The sequence below is a fragment of the Pseudorasbora parva genome, chromosome 24 (genome assembly GCF_024679245.1).
Source record: "Pseudorasbora parva isolate DD20220531a chromosome 24, ASM2467924v1, whole genome shotgun sequence".
NCBI classification, from domain to species: Eukaryota; Metazoa; Chordata; class Actinopteri; order Cypriniformes; family Gobionidae; genus Pseudorasbora; species Pseudorasbora parva.
In genome coordinates, this window is record NC_090195.1 from 29,729,876 (window position 1) to 29,750,661 (window position 20,786).

Consider the following 20,786-nt stretch of genomic DNA (forward strand, 5'->3'; position numbering starts at 1 on the left):
CCTGTTTCAGCAGATGATTGTGTGTTTTTGGGAACGAGTCCAGATCAGCCACTGGCTCTCCAGGCTTTGGCCCACAGTCATCCTTAAGGAATATGGCCACATGCTTTTACTGACATCATTTGCGAGAAAATGGATTTCAGGGCACGGCTCGAAAGTGACACTCGGTTGGGTGATTTGCCAAAAGATGCTCGTTTCTTCGCAATTCCAAAAACATGGAGGCCAGAGATCACACCAAGGAAATTAATCTTTTATTTCATTAAAGTCGCACGAAAACGGAAGTTGTGATAGTCTTTTCTTCCTTATTGTGACATATCTGACTTCTCAAATAAGAAAAAAAGAAAAAGAAAATAGGCTTGATTTGTCCACTGGGAATTGATTGGATGGTGAGTGACAGGTTGCCCCGCCCTCACGCCAGTAAACACGTCGTCAGGGATGTGCAAAAGGGAAAGGAAGCTATTTTGATTAAAGAATACCAGAGTAGGCCTACATGAGAATAATAATAATAATGATGTGCATGAATAAATCATTTATAATAGCCTACATACTGCAATATTCCATACAAAAATAAGAATTGTCTTTTTTGATTTCATATTGACTTTGGAGGAATGACAATTCTTCAAATACATCAAAATATGCTTTCTTTCTTTCTTTCTTTCTTTCTTTCTTTCTTTCTTTCTTTCTTTCTTTCTTTCTTTCTTTCTTTCTTTCTTTCTTTCTTTCTAAATAAATAAATAAATAAATTAATTAATTAATTCATGTATTAATTCATAAATAAATCGCTAAATGAATATTCTACAAAAAAATTATAAATAAAATATCAATATATTTTGATAATTTATTATTATTATATTTTGTTTGTTTTAAAACATTTACTTACAGAATGAAAGTGAAAAAGCGAAGGTTCAGGGACAAACATTAGGCCTACATCACATTTGAATTCAGAGAAAGAGAGAAAGGAAAAAAAACAAAAATACAAACAAAAATAAAACTAAATAAATAAATTAGGAAGTATCAATTTAAAACAACCCTCCCACAAAGCTTAATACATATGTATATAAATAAATGAACATACATTTAAAGTTTAGTAGCCTTATTATATTCAGGGTATATTCAGGGGAAAAACGAGGACAGTGTAGCCTACTGCGCGAAGGGGAGGGAGCGGGCGCCATGACAACGCCCTCAAACCAATAACGTAAAGCGATGAAGGGCGTCGTAAATACTGACGGCTCGATGTTGGAAAGAGTCGGTCGCTGTGGATCGTTGTTAGTGCTGGAGATCAGCAGTAGTGTGTGTGTGTGTATGTGTGCGTGCGTGTGTGGAGACGCTCGATCAAACTCTTGCTATCAGTAGATAGGGATAAGAAAAAGAGTCCTGCTCTAGAAGTCTTGTGAAGTCGAGTGATTCATTTAAGTGATTGAGAATTAGAGGCTTGACCACTGTTTATGTCTCTCGCTAGGTTGCTAACTGGCTGATCCCCTAGAAAGCCCGTCTGAGTTTGTCTGATGTGAGGATGTGAGCCGCCGAGCGTCTGGGATACAATGGTTTTCGTGTGTCTTTTATCGGAGCGTTTCACGCGCTACAGAGTAATATCAGCGCGAGCGCTCCAGCCCGAACAATGATTCAGAGTAACCGATCCTGAGACTCGCTCCTGCAGGACTGACTGAAGAAACTCTCTCAGGTTTGTTTCCAGCTTTTCTTCACTGTCCTGTTGAAACGTCTGTCGTCCAGTCAGCTTACGTCTTGTGGTCGTTTCTTAGATGTAGAGAACAAACTCAGTTTCTGGGCACAATCTTCATTTTTTTGTCATTGAAAACCTAAAAAAAAGTACTGGACAAGGTTTTAACTGTTTTTGTGTGTGTGTGTGTGTGTGTTTTTAGTTTTTAGTATTCCTATACTAAATACACGTCTATAGTGAAAACATATAAAATAGTGTTGTCTGAAGAGTTATAGAAAAGCATTGGTCAAAAGATTTGGGAGCCCACGTAACAAAATAAAAATGCTCAGTGTTGTTTTTTTTTCTTTTCTTTTCTTTATTCTTGTTACACAGATTGAAATACGTTTCATAAAAATAAATGTGTAAGAGGAAATATCAAACTCTTTTTTTAATTAAACACACTCACTTATTATAAGACAGACAAACTGATGTATCATGTCTTGCTATCATCTTGTATTCTGAAACAGCACAGCTCAGGAGATCATGAAGTAGGTTTCATATTTCTTGGCACTGATTTGACACTTGAAATAACATGATAGGATTCAGCTGCTGACCTCACAGCAGTCTCAATGATCTCTGGATTATAATGTGATTTAGTAAACATTAACACCCATATGCTTATCGACCAAGCCAAGACTTTTCCAATGTATGGGTAAATGTTGTGTTTATCCTATTAAACGGGACAAGCGTATACAGATTTTACAGTTTTGTGTCTTCATTTCTTTCCATATCGTTTTAACTTCACCAGTGAGTTTTATATGGTTCTACAGTCTGACAAATTAACAGTTTTTTAAATGAATAAATAAGGCTGTCAAAAATGCAATTTAGCATGTTACAGGACATATTTGTGACCATGGACCATACAATTAGTTATAAGGGTCAATGTTTTTAAATTGAGATGTATACATCACCTGAAAGCTGAATAAATAAGCTTTCCATTGAGCAAGATACATTTATTTGAAAATCTGGAATCTGAGGGTGCAAAAAAAAAAAAAAAAAGCTGAATATTGAGAAAATCACCTTTAAAGTTGTCCAAATGAAGTCTTTAGCAACGTGTATTACTACTAGTAATACGTTTTTGATACATGTATGGGAGGAAATGTACAATATATCTTCATGGGACATGATATTTACTAAATATCCTAATGATTTTTGGCATAAAAGAAAAAACGATAATTTTGACCCATACAATATTGTTGGCTATTGCCATGAATATACCTGTGAGATTCATGGCTGGTTTTGTGGTCCAGGGTCACATTTGAGAGAATTTGAGAAGTTCTGTACTGCATTGTAACTTGATCATTCATTCGTCAGGACACAGAGTGTGTGTGTGAAAAGCCACACCTGTATGATCAACCGCAAGTGGAGACACGAGACGGTTTATTAAGCCTTATTTTTAAAGATGCATCTGGCGTAACCCCCAGTAGTATGAGAAACAAGCCTTTATAAATGCGAGTTTTCATTCACCCTCCTAATGAATAAAGACATCATGTTGGTGGCTGACAGGAAAAAAGTTTCTATTCACGTAGCAGTTGTGAACACAATGCGAACATTGTGTCTGATTAAACTGTTTCACTTGTTCGATTGTCTCGACTCATTTGCCTAAAGAACTTGCTTGCTTTGGGATTAGTGTTATTTCCGTGGGAGTTGGTTCGAAATCTCTAGTACGAAAGCCTTTAGAGAAGCTAGAGGTGTTGTAACCACATCATTGAGTTGATTCATATGTCAATTTTGAATAAGAATGTGGTTGATCATTAATTTAGAGTGGTTTTTATTTGTTAGTGTGTGAAAGAAAATTTGTTTCCATTCATCATTGTCTGCGCGGGTTGCTGGATTGAGGCGGCTCAGTTGTGGATGACTGTTTTTGTGATCAAACATTATTGACTCCTGCAGTCGATAACCTTGGCAACTGCAGTTCTTCACCCGGGTGCCTGCAGCTCAGCATGTGCAAAGCTAATGACAAGGCCATTGTGAAATGCTTAATGTAATGGGAATAAAGTTAACAGAATGCACACAGTACAGTCTCAAACTTGGACTCAAATTATTATGGATTACGGCCTGGCTACTGCATTTCAGCAATATTCAACATCTCTAGTTATCTGTTCATTCTTAAATTATTCCTTTTTTTCAGTCAGATAAACCGTTATTTGAGTTTAAAACGGCCAGTGTTACCATTTATACAGTCGGCATGTAATGAATAAAAAAAAAAAAAAAAAAAAAAAAAAAAAAAAAATATATATATATATATATATATATATATATATATATATATATATATATATATGTATATGTATATGTATGTATGTATGTTATTGATCTTGCTGTAAACAATTCATCCTTGGTAAATGGTAAATGGACTGCATTTATATAGCGCTTTCGACAGACCCTATGGCCATCCAAAGCGCTTTACATATTGCCTCACATTCACCCAGTCACCGATCCATGCACTAATAATAATAATAATGATAATACATTTATTATATTTTGGTAAATGATAGATTTGTTGATGTATATAAAATATTAGTGCTTCCAGTTGGTAAATAAAAAAATAAAAAAAACTTTAATCATGATTTAAATACATTGGCGTTTTAATATTTTTAAAATGTAATATTTTCATAATTTACTCTCCATATTAATGTAGAAACACCTTAAACACAGTTTATTTTAAATATATATATTTTTTATTTAAGTGAACTTAAGCAATCTTCACATTGTTCATTCAAGCATGAAAGAGAACTTGATTCTGGCTGTCTGTGTGCACGTTAGTGCCACGCTTTTGTGTGTGTGTGTGTGTGTGTGTGTGTATGTGTACTTGAATGGTTTAATCATTTGCATGGAGCGTGTGATCATATAATGTAACGCTAGCCCAAGATGACAAAAAAAACAACAACCGGATACTGCAATTATAATTGTCGTGTTAACGCATGCAATTAATTTTTTTAATTTGAACACGTTAAAAAATATTTAACTTGTTAAAATTAAAACTATTGCATGCGTTAACATGTTAATTTGGACAGCACTATTATATAAATAAGATCAAATACTAAGGATGGGTAGGTATTAGGAGTGTAACAATATATCGGTAATCTATCTATCTATATATATATATATATATAATCGCGGTATAAACCGATATGTATCGGTTACAAACAATATGATTTGCGATATACAGTCGTTTCATCCAAGGCTCAAATTGCTGTATTTATAAGGTATAATTCACCCAGAAATGTAAATTCTGTCATCATGTACTCACCCTCATGTCATTTTGTTTCACTTTCAAAACATATTAAGATATTCTTCATTTTAAAGGCATTGTAAAAAAATAACTAATCATGGTGTAATCCAAATTCAAGTCTTCTAAAGAGTGACTTTATATGATGAACAGATTTACAACCACATACACACTGTAGTAAACACGGATGTTCAAATGCTTGCGCAATGTGAAAACAACAAAAGAGTGAGTAAATGCAGAAAAACACTTCTCAAAGTGCAGACATGATTTAAACCAGACTTGTAATAACCACTCTGTGTTTGTGCATGCCTTTCGAGTGTGTGCGGCTGTGCACACATATAACCATGCGCAAGTACCGAATTGAGGATAAAACTTAGAAATGAATCCACAAAACACGTGCATGCTGAATAGGGCTGGGACAACGCGTCGACGTCATCGATGACGTCGACGCAAAAAATACGTCGACGCAAAATATGCGCGTCGATTCGTCAGACTCAAAATAAAGATGGCGGCGCCGGAGAGTAGTAGCAACCATAGATGTACATAATAAAGTATATTATGTAATTAAGTATATTATTTATTATGTATATCTATAGTAGCAACACGAGTGGCTCTCAGACTTTCAGAAGTGCAAGGCTTGCGGGTTGTCCACAGTCTATGGGGTTGGCGCGCGGTGCGCACGGAGCATCACAGGCATGCGCGCACGCGTTTTGTTGTCACGGCTACATAAACAAATTTCTGCACACAGGAAGACAGATGTTTTGGTAATATTTGATCTATTTTAATCACAAAAACAAACGTTTGCATCAAGTGAAAGCATCGGACACATTGACGTTACCTACATAATAAGCTGTTTTAAATTTAAAATGTTCAATGTCTTATCGCGCTGATGTGACCGAGGGTATCCATCCTCTAAGTGAGCAGTTTCATCCCAGGACTATTCCGGTTTTAAATGGAATATTGGCGCCCGTAATGCACTCTACATGTAACTTTTTTCACTGTCATGCCGCGGATGCGCGTGGCGTTTCTGTTGCGGATCAGCCACGGGGCTGCATGGCGTTTTCTCTGCCTTTGGACACTAGAAGCGTGTCTGACGCGGCGCTGCTGCTGCTATTGATGCGGAGGGAAGCCCTATTCCTAATGTTAAACATAAATAGCCTACTGATACAGCAAAGAAAACGTCGGGAGTAGCCACATATCTATGGTATTGACGGCAAAATAGGCTACAGAATATTTCGTTCTGTATTGACAGTTGCAATATTTCAAAATCGATAATTGACGTTTTTTATTATTACAATTAGGCCTATATATTTGCATTTATGTAAACCTACAGACTTTCAAACATGAAAATGTAATTTAATAATATGTATTCGTGTCAAAATGATATATAAACATCTTTTCCTATTCTATTTTGCCCGGAGACGCTCCCAACACACGTGAAAAATAGGCGCTCTTCTATTTCCAGCATGCACGCGTTTTCCGCGCGTCACAGGCAGTGTGCAAACTCCAACCTGTTAACATGTGAGCCGAAACAAAAACGGACACGCCACGCAGCCGAGACGCTCACGCTTGCAGTGTGTCCCCGGATTTGATTAACCAACTTGTTGATATTTAATCGATGGGCATAGCCTGTAGGCTGAGTTGCATACATAGAAAAATCGTATAATATGTTTCTTTGTTGTAGGTTAATACTTATTTATTTGTGTGTGTGTGTGTGTGTGTGTGTGTGTGTGTGTGTGTGTGTGTGTGTGTGTGTGTGTGTGTGTGTGTGTAGCCTACTTTATGTTTTCAAGGTTTTATTGAATGCATTGCTCTTGTATAGTCTTACTTTGGAATTTTAAGAGCAATAAACGTATATTGCAATGTTAAGGAATTCGTTTTTTCATTCAGATAATTAAAACATAATGTGTAAATTGCTATTAGGCAATTAATGGGGAGATAATCGGTAATCGAATCGAATCGTAACCGAATCGGACAGGAAAAATTAATCGTTAGATTAATCGATGCATCGAAAAAATAATCGCTAGATTAATCGTTTGAAAAATAATCGTTTATCCCAGCCCTAATGCTGAACCTTGGGGCCTGGTCTGTATAGATCACGGACTACACTGTAAAAAAGAAATTCAGGCCCTAATTGAACATTTTCTGATCACATCTAATTTTTTTTTTTTTAGTTGGCCAAATTGAATTTCTGTGAATAAAAGTGCATCAATTCAGTCACTAGAAATTTTTCAATTGGGGCCGGAATTTTTTTTTTTTTTTACAGTGTAGCTATGATCCATTAAACTCCTAGTATCGAGTAGAATATTGAGTGGAACATCACACAGTGATAACAGCTAAAGTGAGAGTGGAAACTAAGCGCTGAACACTGAGGGGAGGCATTTTCGTCTTATGTTTTCATCTGTTTTCTATTTCGGTCAATGATCGTAAAAAAAAATTCCGGACGATAATGTTTCGCAGATTAAATTTTGGTGCTTCCCTACTCCCTACTAAAACAAGGAAGTGTTGTGAAAATGACGGGATTCTATACCAAAATGGGTCCAGGTGAGGGGTTTAAAAAGTATGAAAAGCATTAATTTTATTTGGAATATGTACTGCATCATTCACAATATAAACCAGAATGTGAATTTAAAAAAAAGTAATGAATTAGTTTTTTTTTACACTGACTTCAAAGGGCAAATAAATATATGACTCACTAGATTCTCAATGTATCATATATCAGGAGCGAAATCCAGTGCTGGCTAATTATCTGTTCTCCGTACTCAGAGTACCTCCTCGGAGCCAGTTTGTTTATTTGCACTGACTGTTCTAAGATACTGTTCAACTCTTTGTTTTGGCACAGTCTGAGCTGCTTTTTGGTGTTAAGCAGTGTTCGGTGGCCCGCAGGCCTGGGCTTCCTACTTTCCTTCTTCGCCTGAGCGGTGGATGAGATACTTGATGGGTAATAGAGTGGTAATTCAAAACAGAGGCCTGTGGGCAGGATGAGGTTTGTTGGAAACAAACATTTCATCATTAAAGTTAGTGAATTTAACTGCCTGTGAATGGGCAGATCATTGTCTTCCTGGCTGCCATTGTCTTGTATGGGTCAAATCCACCTTAATTAACCCCAAACTAGAGACCAGAAAATAATTTAGTATTGTCATTAATAGAACAGTGGGGTGCATATATACCTCTGTTCAGTGTTTTTTATATGAGATATTCACACAATTTTTGTAGTTTTTGTCACATGGCCTTAAAGTCAATGTGAATTGACATTTGTAACGTGATAGACGCCATGTGTAACTTGTTTTTTTATTTTATTGTAGTAATCTGACCAATAATTTGACATGTAACACATAAAGTAAATGTAAAAATATCTAGCTTCCGCTAGATTGCCTTCCATATTCAGCTTATGGAAAAAGCAATATTTTAAATTAGTATTTTTCTGTTTTATCGGTTTAACACAGCAAGATAAATCTCCCCTTAGATCTATGGAAGAACCCCGGGGAACACATACCCATGGCCGGTTTTGGGATTGTATTCACGTGTTAAAGGCTTTTAAAGGGTTAGTTCACCGAAAAATAAAAATTCTGTCATTAATTTCTCACCCTCATGTCGTTCAACACTCGCACTCGCGACCTCCGTTCAGATATTTTTCTTGAAATCCGATGGCTCAGAAAGGCCTCCATTGACACCAATGTAATTTCCTCTCTCAAGACCCGTAAAGAAACTAAAGATGCCGTTACAAAGTCCATCTCACTACAGTGGCTCTACAATAATTTTATGAAGCGACAAGAATAGTTTTTGTGCACAACTAAATAACGACATATAGCTATGGGCCGATTTTAAAACAAAGATTCAAACCGTTATGAATCAGCATATTGATTTATGATTTGGATCACATGTCAAACCTCCAAACTGCTGAAACCATGTGGCTTTGGTGATCTGAATCATGAATAGATACACTGATTCATAACCGTTCAAATCTTTGTTTTGAAATTGGCCCATCACTATATAAGTCGTTATTTCTTTTTTTTTTTTTGCGCACAAAAACTATTCTCGTCGCTTCATAAAATTATTGTAGAGCCACTGTAGTGAGATGGGCTTTGTAACAACGTCTTTAGTGCCTTTTATGGGTCTTGAGAGAGGAAATGACATTGGTGTCAATGAAGGCCTTTCTGAGCCATCGGATTTCAACAAAAATATCTTCATTTGTGTTCCGAATATGAACGGAGGTCTTACGGGTGTCAAACAACATAAGGGTAAGTAATTAATGACAGAATTTTCATTTTTGGGTGAACTAACCCTTTAAGGGCTTTCAGCTTGAAATATGAGTAGCTGATCATTTACCAGTGCCATAAACCATTTGGAAGGTTTGTAAGAATGTTTGAGAAGTAAAATCTAATTCCGCTGTCATTTTCGGTTTGCGCGAGTCTTGATCTGAATCACCCCCAAAGGCTTATCCTACTGAAGTCTGAAATGAGCCCTATAAATGTCAAAGTGAAAGAATCAGCAGGAACCTGTGCAAAATGCTTTTGCTTTCCCCACCAAACCTTTCAACATGTCAATCATTTAAAAAAAGGCCCCTGCATCTCGAAATATTATGATTGAGTTTCCGTGACCGTGGGTGGACATGGACCTGACTGTTGGAGCGAGAACTCCTTAATCTGGTGCGGTGTGCGGCAGGCAGCCCATTCAGTGAAGCTTGTTTGCTTTCGCTCTGCCAATCTGTACTCAAACCAACGACGGTGCATCACATAAAGCATGGCTTTCCTTGACTGCCTCATTTTTCCTGAAGTGAAATGCACACAGTTTATCTTTGTCTCTGCTCAGTGAGTGAAAAACTATGGATGTCATTCTGTTAAATGGCACGCAGTGATCATATCGTGTTCAGTTGTTTTATGAACATTCAGTAAATCTCGCCCTCTGTAATAGGCAGTATGCACATTCTTTTTATCGAGATCTGTGTTAGCCTCTTCCTTTCGCTGCATTGCAAATGTCCACCCCTTAATTGCTACTATATACGTTCTAAATCAATCCAGTTATGTTTCATCCTCATTGTCTGCAGTTATTTCCATCTTATGTTTATGCCCATCGAACATGAATAGTCAATTTATTTAGACACCTTCAAACATTTCTCACATTATCAGTTTATTTGCTATTGTTTAGGAAATGGTAATAAAATATGACAAGAACTCAGGTACACTGTCAGAACAAATTAATCTTGATAATTTCATAAAACTGATAGAAAGGTATGTAATGGATTACAAATAAGCTGTCAGCTGTTTAATTTAAGGACACAATCTGATAATACCAATTGAGGTCAACCAATTACCAAGCGATGCTTAATTTTATTCAGTCTAAAAGGTGGTGTAAAATGTGACATTAGCAATTAAAGAAAAACACTTAAGCAAATAATGGTCAGTTTAAAAGGTCTTACTAATTTTGTCCCACATTTGAATACTTTTTACTGGTAGCAATGCTGTATGAAGAATGTTTGGGTATAATATGTCACAGTTTACTTTATTTTGATATCCTCACTTACATAAATGGACTGTAGTGACCTGCACCCACTAGTAAAAAAAAAAAAAAATCTAGTGTCTGAATATTTTTTGGTTTGACTGTATACCATGTTACATGTCCAAAACACAAGATTGTACTTTTGGTTCCTAATGGTTTAAGTATGTTACTCTCAAGACAGGAAAGAGAACTGCTTTTTCAATGGTAATGGTGGAGGAAGAAGAAGAAGCCTATTTTTAGGGCTATTAAAATGTTTCACATTTCCAGTAAATGTTTTGCATTGCATCACTTTAACTTTTCTAATGAGATTTGCAAAGTTAAACATCCAGGCAGTAAGAATTTGCAGAGAAAATTTTCTTAATTGTCAGATGTCAAAATGCCAATTCTAATGATCCCTTTGATTTTGAGTCGAAATATAACCATGAGTTTAGAAGGATTTGCCCTTAAACGTTACTCTCTGATAGGGGCGTTTGAGAACTGATATGAGTTATAATTTCTGGTGCAGATTTTCTCTTCTATCCCCCCAGCAACTTAGATCTCACTAGGTCAATTAAAATGCACAGAAATTCGTCAACATGCTCGCTAATCACACTGACTCGTCTACTAATGAGCAGAGCTCTCGAAAACCATCGCTTTTAATAGGCATGGTGTAATGAGCTTTAATTGAAAATGGCCCATTTGCATGGTAAGCGGCCATATAAAGAATTTGGTGCTAAGGGTCTGATTTCCGGCATTGAAACTGCACTTGGGTGGTAATGTAATAGCATGTTTTAACATTGTATAAAAGGGACTGAGTATTAGCATAGCGGCACATGCAGGTGTCCGCCTCGTATGCCTGATTTGCATGCCTGTCGATGTGCTTCATCGGCATCAGTGAAACCCCTGTGTCAGATACAGTGACATGGTGCTCTATACAGCGCCGCTTTGCCTCCCCACATTACCTTGGTGACTCCAGGCTTTTTTTCAAAGAGAAATCTTCAAAGAGAGATTAAAACTTACCAGGGCAACTCTGATCAAAGGTTAAACTATGCTCAGCACGACTCTTCTGGTAATACACAGAGGGGAGCGCATCTTTTTGAAAGCAGAAAGTCTCACTTGATTTGCAGGTGACAGAAACAATCACAGAGCATTTTTCTTTTATTGTTGACGAGCTGTGTTATAAACTATTTCTTTAACATACTTCGTTTCAAAGAGGCCATATCTTTCTAAACTTTTTAAAACGCTGATTTTTGCCTCTGTTTTTTTAACATTATTTTTATCCTTAGTTGTTAGGAGTTATTCTGAAGGAAATATGAGCCAGCACAGTCTGGTACAGAGCGTCTCAATGTTTATTGGTCTGGCAGAAATCCATCTCGTTACAGTTCGGAAAGCAATGCATTCGCTCAAATGACTTGAACATTTCCAATTTGTTAAACATTTTGAAACAACGCACAATCTTGGTTTTGCTCAGAGGTTTATACCCTGGGAAAGGAGAAGTTTCAGGTTAGGAGAAATGGAAAGTAGCTGTTCAAATAGTGTAAAGTTGTCCGTAATAAGAAATTGGCCTGTTTTTTGTTCCATGCTGTAGCCTTGGTAAAATGCAACTTAATGTAATATGTTTGATCTTTCTCTGTGCTTTTTTTGCAGGCAAGCTTTATGTGCATTGGCACAGAGTGCTCCAGAGCAATGGCTATGAGAATGTCTTAGCCCAGCGAGCAGTTGCAAGGGGGGACTCTGCTTGTTTCTCCCCCTATGGGAACTCCAGGTGATGAGCCCGCACCAGTGATGGGGATCCATTGAGTCCTGTCCCTGACACTATTCATTGCCCTTTCCCCCTTTACCCTTTACCCCTGCCCTGCCTGGCTAGTGCATGAACATGCTGCGCTTCCTCCCTCTCAAGCTTGGCCGTTTGTACCGGTGTCTGAAGCTTCTCTTTGTCGTGGGGCTATTTGTCATCTTACTGATGAACACGCACAACCTCTTCGCCTCTTTCCAAAAGAACGAACTCACCGACCGAAGGTTCATCAACCTCAACAAGTGCCCAGCCTGCTTTGGCACCAGTTGGTGTCGCAAGTTCATGAACGGACAAATATCTTTCGAGACATGGGGTCGCCTTCGCTTCCTGGATGTCTTCAATGTGAAAAATGTTTTCTTCGCCCAGTACGGGGAGCCTCGTGAGGGTACGCGGAGGATTGTACTCAAGCGGTTGGGTTCCAACCAAGAACTTGCCGATATTGACCAGAAGATTTGCAAGCGGGCAACAGGTAGGCCTCGTTGTGATCTCATCCAGGCCATGTACAAGACGGAGTTTGCCCGACTTAATGGGGACGTCAGACTCCTAACTCCAGATGTGGTGGAAGGCTGGTCAGACCTTGTTCATTGTCCGTCCCAAAGACTGCTGGACAGAATAGTCAGGAGGTATGCCGAGACAAAGGACTCTGGAAGCTTCCTTCTCAAGAACCTTAAAGACACAGAACGGATGCAGCTGTTGATGACCTTGGCTTTCAATCCAGAGCCCCTAGTACTTCAGGTAGGTTTTTTTCATGTTGTCTACTAACCCCCCTCTCTCAGACACACTCCTTAGGTCTCTAATATATTGTCTGTGTTATAAAAGCGAGATCATAACGTATGCTCTTGAATTGCCCTTGATAATTCTGCCAGTGGAATGGAACCTGTCAGTTTGGTGGGCTGCAAATAGGCTAAAAAATGCCGCTGTAAATTGTAGGGTGTGCTACTTTCCCTGCCTCTCTGTTTCCATTCCTGGCTGCATCTTTTTTTGTAAGCCACAATTCTCGAGTTTGAAGTCCTGCCCCTGTAATCCCGAAGGACCTCAATTGGGAAGTGTTTAATTGCAGCCTTATAGTCCAAAGCTGATGAATTTGTCTTGCCTTGATACGCATTTTAAAGAATTTTAATTTAAAATCTGCAAACTGTTAATGGCCATTACAAATGTATTCTTAAAACGATGCTTATCGCCCCATGAGCTCATATATATCATGGAATCTGCCTTGCAGAATAGTCTGATTTCCATTTAGCACAGTTAAAAGGTACATCACTGTCATTTGTACTGTTTTGGCCTTTGTATCAGTGTATTCTCTCCTGATGTACCATGCTACTTTCCATTTTGACATGACAATGATAATAAGGGCCACTGTCTTACCACTTTTCTATACTGATTTACAATTGGACAATCAATTTCAATTTCAGTTGTCATTGACCGCAGCTGGTAAATGCCCAGAACAACAAAGTAACACAAGCCCTGTGAAGACATTCAGTGTCTTGCTGACCTCTAATCTATCACAAGGTCCTGACACCCTCTGGCATTTGCTAGACAAAGGGGAGATCTTCCCAATCTATAAAATCTGATTAGTGTTGTGTGTGGTCCCTGTCATTCGGCACCCTCCTCCTTTGTCTATCTGTTTGTTTCTCACTCCCTGTTGCCTCTTTTCCAGTGCCCTTCATTCTGCTATCTGGATAATTCCATCAAGTTCTTAATGCCATTACATAGCAGTTCAAAGCACCCTGTGATTTATAATCCAATCCCTGGGTCCACTTCCAGGACATCATCTCCTTCCATCCATCTGTGAATCGGCCCATCATTATTCTGTTTGAGCTGTTCTTGCATGTTTTCAATGCTCATAAATAGTTAATTCTGTGCTGAACTTGTGAACTGTTTGCATGGGGAATCCTTTCCCCCTGGAAGTACTGGATAACCTGAACTCTCAAAGCACCAAAACAGCTTCCTGGAGACCCTGAAGGGTGGCTTATTGCCTTCCTTACACAAGAAACACCATAATGTTTCAGGAATAGAAGAAAATGAGTGGTTGTGCACTCATAAAGAATTGATGGCAACTATGCAGCGTGTATTCCAAGATGTAGAAGATGTTCTTTTTGTTTTATAAGGCTGGAGTTTCTTTGTTGTTTTAAGTAGAAACGTCCTACTTAACGAAAACTACTGTGGTGGATCAGTGATGGTATCAGATCATATATTAGCATATTTAGACTAGGGATGGGACGAAATATCGTTTGACAAAATTTCGCGATACAAAACGTGACGAAACGCATCAAGGTCGAAAAAAAATGGATCGCGAAATAAAGATAGTTGGCACTGCTGCATGATTTGCGTAGTATAAAAATAATTTAGTGTATTGTGTGTGTGTGTGTGTGTGTGTGTGTGTGTATGGGGCAGACATAACAAAACGCAGCGCGCATTTTCTGTTTGATCTGAGGCATAGTTGGAAAAAGTGAGAGCAGTCAGACGCAAAGGATGCAACAGCAAACATTAATAGGGAAAGAAAAGGGTTGACATTAGCATTAATATTCTAAACCAAAAATGCAGTTATTGCCTACATAAGCTACCATATTCTCTGTTTAACTTTTATAAGACTCCAGAAAGAAAAGTGTGTTTTTTCACTGAGCACATTCTCTGCAGTCTGAGCGCGATGCACTGCAGCTCACTCTCGCTCATGTCTGAGGTAAATCATTAACACCATAACCCCTTACAGAACACGTGTTTTATTGAGCTAAATACATTACAATCGGCTAAAACTAATGCACAGGTTACTTTCCTGAACAAGCGCGCTTCCGAGTCGTCCGTGTTCTTCACACTGTCCACGTGAATCACGGCCCAGTTCGGCGCGCACACGCAAAATACCGGCAGTTCAATACGGAAAGCGGATCTCTTAAAGGGGCCACACTATATTCCTCCTCGTGTAATATGGACCTCCTCCAGGTATGGTGTGGTTCTGGTTTGCTCACTGGTACACATTAACAATTTTTCATACGAACTTTTCCCTGTTCTGAATTAAACTGCCAGTGTAAAAACTCCCTTTATATTGTTAAAATGAGAGAAATCACTACTTACTCATTATTTTTAAGTTTAGGCTTAAGAGAACAATTTCTTAGATAAACATATCTATGACCTTTGATATGTCTAGTCTTCATGCTGTATTGATTATTATTGAATAAGTATGGTTTCACTAATAATAAATGTACATTTGCATAAAGCATGCATATTTGTCCATACCTATGTTGATTAGAATATTAAAAACTTAATTTAAACTTAATTTAAGATACATTTACAATTGCTAAAAAGGTGTGATTAAATTGCGATTAATCGCGAGTTAACTCATGACAATCATGCAGTTAATCGCTATTCAATATTTTAATCGATTGACATCCCTACAGTGCCCTCCACAATTATTGGCACCCCTGTTTAAGATGTGGTCGCAGACTTCTAAAAATTCTCCTTTTTTTTAAACAACATAGAACCAAAATGCAAAAAAAGAGAAAAATCCCACCTTTCGTTTTAGTACATTACTTTGGTGGTAAAAAAAAAAAAAATCACAGATTTGGAAAGACTTTTTTTTTTGATATCGTATCGTGACGTATCGTATCGTAACCCTGGCATATCGAGGTGCATCGTATCGTGAGTTTAAGTGTATCGTCCCATCCCTAATTTAGACATTCATTCATATACACGCTTGCAGATGCTGCTCTAATTTGGGCAAACTACAGTTTCATAATGGATAAACTTCAAGGAATCTTTTTCTTAAAGGTAGTTATTTACTTTAGGCGCTAAAAAGAAACTATTCACACAAGTCAGACAGAGAAGAGTTATTCTCGTTCTTTTGGTATTTTTTTTAAATTGTTTTAAACTATTAAAATGTATACAATTTTGCCTATAAGGTAAATTTATATTTTATTGTGTTTATATATTTTATAAATATCATAAAATCAGATAGGCCTTATTTTTGCATTGTAAATTGTCTAAATCGGTCTAAAACTGACATGACATTTTAAAAATAAAACGTGCATATCTCACCGTTTCCTTCAAACTCTATCCTTCAAATTCAATGGCAGCCTATTTTTCATAATATTGGAAAGACCACGCAAGTGGTTATCATAAGGCTACTGTCTGTCTGTGCACGACACCAAATGCACCTGCATGCTGAGGTTTTACTGCATCATCTGACATTCAAACCGACAATGGACTGTTCGGTCACAGAGTGATGTCTGTTGTCATGCAATTAAGTTGCTAAGCCATCTACTTTGACAGAGTAAGTGCATATCACTAATCATTATTCGCATTTAAATGTCTTCTCAAAACATGAGTTCTGCTATTTAGAACACATTTGAAAGCCAAATTATTATGCGCCAAGCAATCCTCGCTGTAGTTTAAACATTAAAACACAGAATGCTACGGGAAAAGTCCTCAAAAGTAGCTCATCAACTTACAATATTTATATTCAAATTTGTATAAAAATGTTGTAACTTCTGGAAAATGTAATTTTATTAATGATTAATAATTAATATTAATATCATTAATATTAATGAGAGAGAAAACATTTTAAAGGTGCTGTATGTAAGGTTTTGACTGTACTAAAGCATAAAAATACCATAATGTTTGCAAGGAATTTAGGAATTGTTATTTAGGAAACATGCCAAGTTTACATACATGTTATTCCGAAAAGCAATGCTACAGCTAGTTATTCTACTTTGAAAGGTGCGCTCCATGCCATAATGTCACGGTTTGTTTTGGTATGTTAGGCAACGAACACTGCCAGTTTACCCGACAGTATTTTGGCACTAAAGGTTGCCAGTTGGTGAAAAACAGCGTATTGCAGACATGGAAGCCAGGAATCAAACTGGGTCAGAGATCGCATTCTTCTAAAATCTCTATGAACGGAAGAACATTACAAAGCAAATAAATCAACTTACCTAAAAGCTGAGGAAGAGAGGGCGGAGCAAACTATCTTTTGAATTTGGACTGCAGTACCCATTTCATCCACTAGCTGTCATTTTCATACAGCACCTTTAAAATAATTATTTATTACTTTGCTCAATTCAGTAAAAGATTGCATGCATGGTCTAGACCAGGGGTGGGCAATTCCACTGTCCTGCAGAGTTTAGCTGAAATCCTAATCAAACACACCTGAACCAGCGAATCAATGTCTTCAGGATTACTAGAAGGCTACAGGCAGGTGAGTTTGATCAGCATTGGAGCTAAACTCTGCAGGACAGTGGCCCTCCAGGAATAGAATTTCCCACCCCTGGTCTAGAGTGTCCGTGCAGTTCACGTATATTTAAACTTAGTTTATTTTGTTTATATAAATCCCAATCTGTCTTCTTTTTTTTTCTTCTTTTTTTTCGTGCGCAACATTTATACATCAGGGCCCACGAGTTACGTAAGTCACAAAGAATTATTCTTTACAAAAAATCTGAACCGGTGTCACAGACCATAATAATGTCAGCATCACTTGGCCAATGAGTATAGTTTGGTGGAAGGCAGATAAATAGTTTAATAAATTGGGTGATAGGCAGCTCTTCACATGCAATCATATGGGGGATGTTTAATTTCATTTTTAACTCATTCCATTCCTTTTCATGTACACAACAGGTTAAAGGGATATTACACCCAAACATGAACATTTTATGTTTTTTTCTTCAGTCACAATCAACACAAATGAAGATTTTAAACTTCAACCGTTGCAGTAAAAAAAGTAAAACAATACATGCACATGTTAAAGGGTTCATTCCGTAATTTAGCATTAAGCTTTGTATTTAAACTGGGTCATTAATGCAGTAGAAATGTGAAATTAATTTTGAATTTGGTGGCTTCTAGGCTGAGAAAAGAAAAGTGTTAAAATCCTCTTATTAAAACTGCACTTTTAGTGTGGCCGTCCAAATTAGCCCAATTTAGCGATTAGTGGCAATCAACATTTCTAAATATCTGTTGCCAATACATCATTTTACACAGGAAAAGTCACAAAAAAACTTGTTGAGTGATGGCGCTAAACGCACGATCATCGTCTTAAAAAGTGAGTTAAAGATATTATACATAATATAATGCACACTTATTGATGTGTTTTTTCTTGATGTGAGTTTTTTTTAGGATGTATGGTTAGTTTAAAGGGGGGGGTGAAATGCTGTTTCATGCATACTGAGCTTTTTACACTGTTAAAGACTTGGATTCCCATCCTAAACATAGACAAAGTTTCAAAAACTAATGTTGGACGTTTGATGGAGTATTTCTGTGTTAAAAATACTCCTTCCGGTTTCTCACAAGTTTCGGCGAGTTTTTTTCGAGTATGGGTCGACTTGATGTTAAATAGAGCGGAAGGTCCTTGTATGGGCTGTACGGGCTCTTCTCCCGGAAGGGTGCGCGCGCGCGTGACTAGAGGGAGAGAGAGGAAATGCACGCTGTAAACAGTCTCTCAGGTGCAGATCCAGTCGTCCGTGAACACTTATGTCGCGCCGCGCTCCACTTTATTCCTATGGGTGACGTCGAGCGACTTCAACGCTTCAGCACAGCATTCCGGGAAGGCAGCGCTGCATTTGAACCGATTTGAACGCAGAAATGACGGGAAGCTTCAAGGCATCGCTTCAGTCGCGTCGCAAAGTGGATTTCCACGGTCACTGGTGTCACAGGACTTCACCAAATCATACCAAAGAAGTGTGTTTTTGACAGAGCGATCCTGCTTTGGAAGATGCCGGTGAGTAAATCAACTTCAAATGTCTCTGCTATTGGCTACCGTCGCATGAGTAAACATCAGTAAACGATACGATCGCGTGCGCTAACGGTTACTCCATTGTTGTTCTGTATAACGTTTCACTATTCTGACTCTGACGTGCAAAACCGTTTTGCTTGCTACCTCTAAAGTCTAGTCACATACAATAGTCCATAAACCGAATCATGTCCTCATAAACTGCACACAAAGGCCCCTAAATACAGTACATACCACAGAGACGGACATCCTGATGTTGCCGTTTCTCCTGTTCAATTTATTTCAGCCTCAGATTTGATTGTGGATCATTATCTGTATTAGCTGAGATAGATGGGTTTCTCCACGCTTGAGGACGTCACCGCTTTGCGCGCTTGTGATTCTTTAGCTCCGCCCACACGATACGCCTCCAGGCGCTCGGTTTTTTCCGAAAGACTCGGTACAGCCCATATTTCTTTTATAAATATGATAAAACTAAAGACTTTTCGGAGATATGAAGGATGCAATACTACTCTATAGGTACTCAAGATTGACATGAGATTGACTGAAACTGAGTGTTTCACCCCCCCTTTAATGAACAGTTAAGTTCCATTGGAAACCAAATCTATATTTATTGCATTAATACCATTACTTCAACTAAAGCTACCATGAAGGAAGCCTATAATTACAAACTAAAATCGCTGTGATTGTTTCCTACTTCTAAAGTAAGCACTCAAATAAATGTGTGAGACAAAGTTTCTGCGACAGCTCTCTGTATATCTTGGTCTATTAGCTATATCAGGGTTTTACCTCACGGCTCGCTTTATTTCATTCACTCCTTGGTTATAGTGCAATCAACTGCCATGCACTTTAGTTGAGAGATTCAGTAAGCGAGCGATTTTGGACACAGCAACAGAGTTGACACCAAGAGTCGATTCCTGTATTGGAGTTGACCCCAACTCTGGGGCTATTCAGACTCCCCATCACTAATTTAAAGCCACCAGACTACACAACACTATGGAGAGACGACTGCGCCGGCTGGTTTTGTCCCTCGCCATAATCTACTACATTGTGTGTATTGGCGAGCACCCATTGTTTGTCACTTCAAATGGCGAGCACCCATTGTTTGTCACTTCAAATGGAGGTGTGCATTAACATGCTCATCTCCGAAAATATTGCCAATGATCTATCAGGTAATGTCATGCACATAATGTCAGCACAGCTGACTACGACAGCTGGTTTAGTCCAAAATGATCAGTACTTAGCTCCAGAGTTTGTTTGAAAACGCACCGAGACCACCTCTTCAAGGAGATCTCGGTATGCTGATTTGGTCCGCTTTTGGTGGATATCTACATACCCTCTATGTAAATAATACATAAAATTTGTCTGAGGTCAACTAATGACGTTAGTTTGGTTTTTACATTCAAAAACATCATAATGAATAAGTAATAGGCTATTTTCTTCACTGGTTTTGAGGCTCTCTCCAAAACGCTGGGTTTTGATGGGCGTTATGCCCTGGAGACTTGGAAGTAAATGCCCACGGCTAGGATTGGATAAGAAATGCATATTTAATGAGTTTCAGCTCCGCTGTCATATCTATGCCCCTGTCAGTTCAGTTTACATGGGGGAGGGATGTTTTGAAAGCGGCAACCGGAATGATTCAAGTATGTCTTTATCAAACAAACACAATGATTTATTTCTCATCCAGCCGCAATTGATTGGACTATTATTTTTGTTGGCCCATACATGTCTGAGTCCAGCGTGCTAAAGGTATGTTCTGTTAGATACGTAAGCTAGACATAAGCAAAAGGATCTATAACAATGCAATACTATTACATATAAAAAAACATGTTTTACTCACATAAGTGTGTTGCACCAT

At 38.0% G+C, this 20,786-nt stretch overlaps 1 protein-coding gene across 1 annotated transcript in view; it reads left to right on the plus strand.

Moving 5' to 3' along the window:
- Positions 1-1,231: 1,231 nt before the first annotated feature.
- Positions 1,232-20,786, plus strand: part of dipk2ab (divergent protein kinase domain 2Ab) — a 70,338-nt gene continuing 50,783 nt past the window's right edge. Inside the window, exons 1-2 of the mRNA XM_067435619.1 lie at positions 1,232-1,678; positions 12,072-12,954. Of these exons, the coding sequence (XP_067291720.1) occupies positions 12,295-12,954 (660 nt within the window). The 5' untranslated portion in view covers positions 1,232-1,678; positions 12,072-12,294. The remainder of the gene's footprint in view (positions 1,679-12,071; positions 12,955-20,786) is intronic.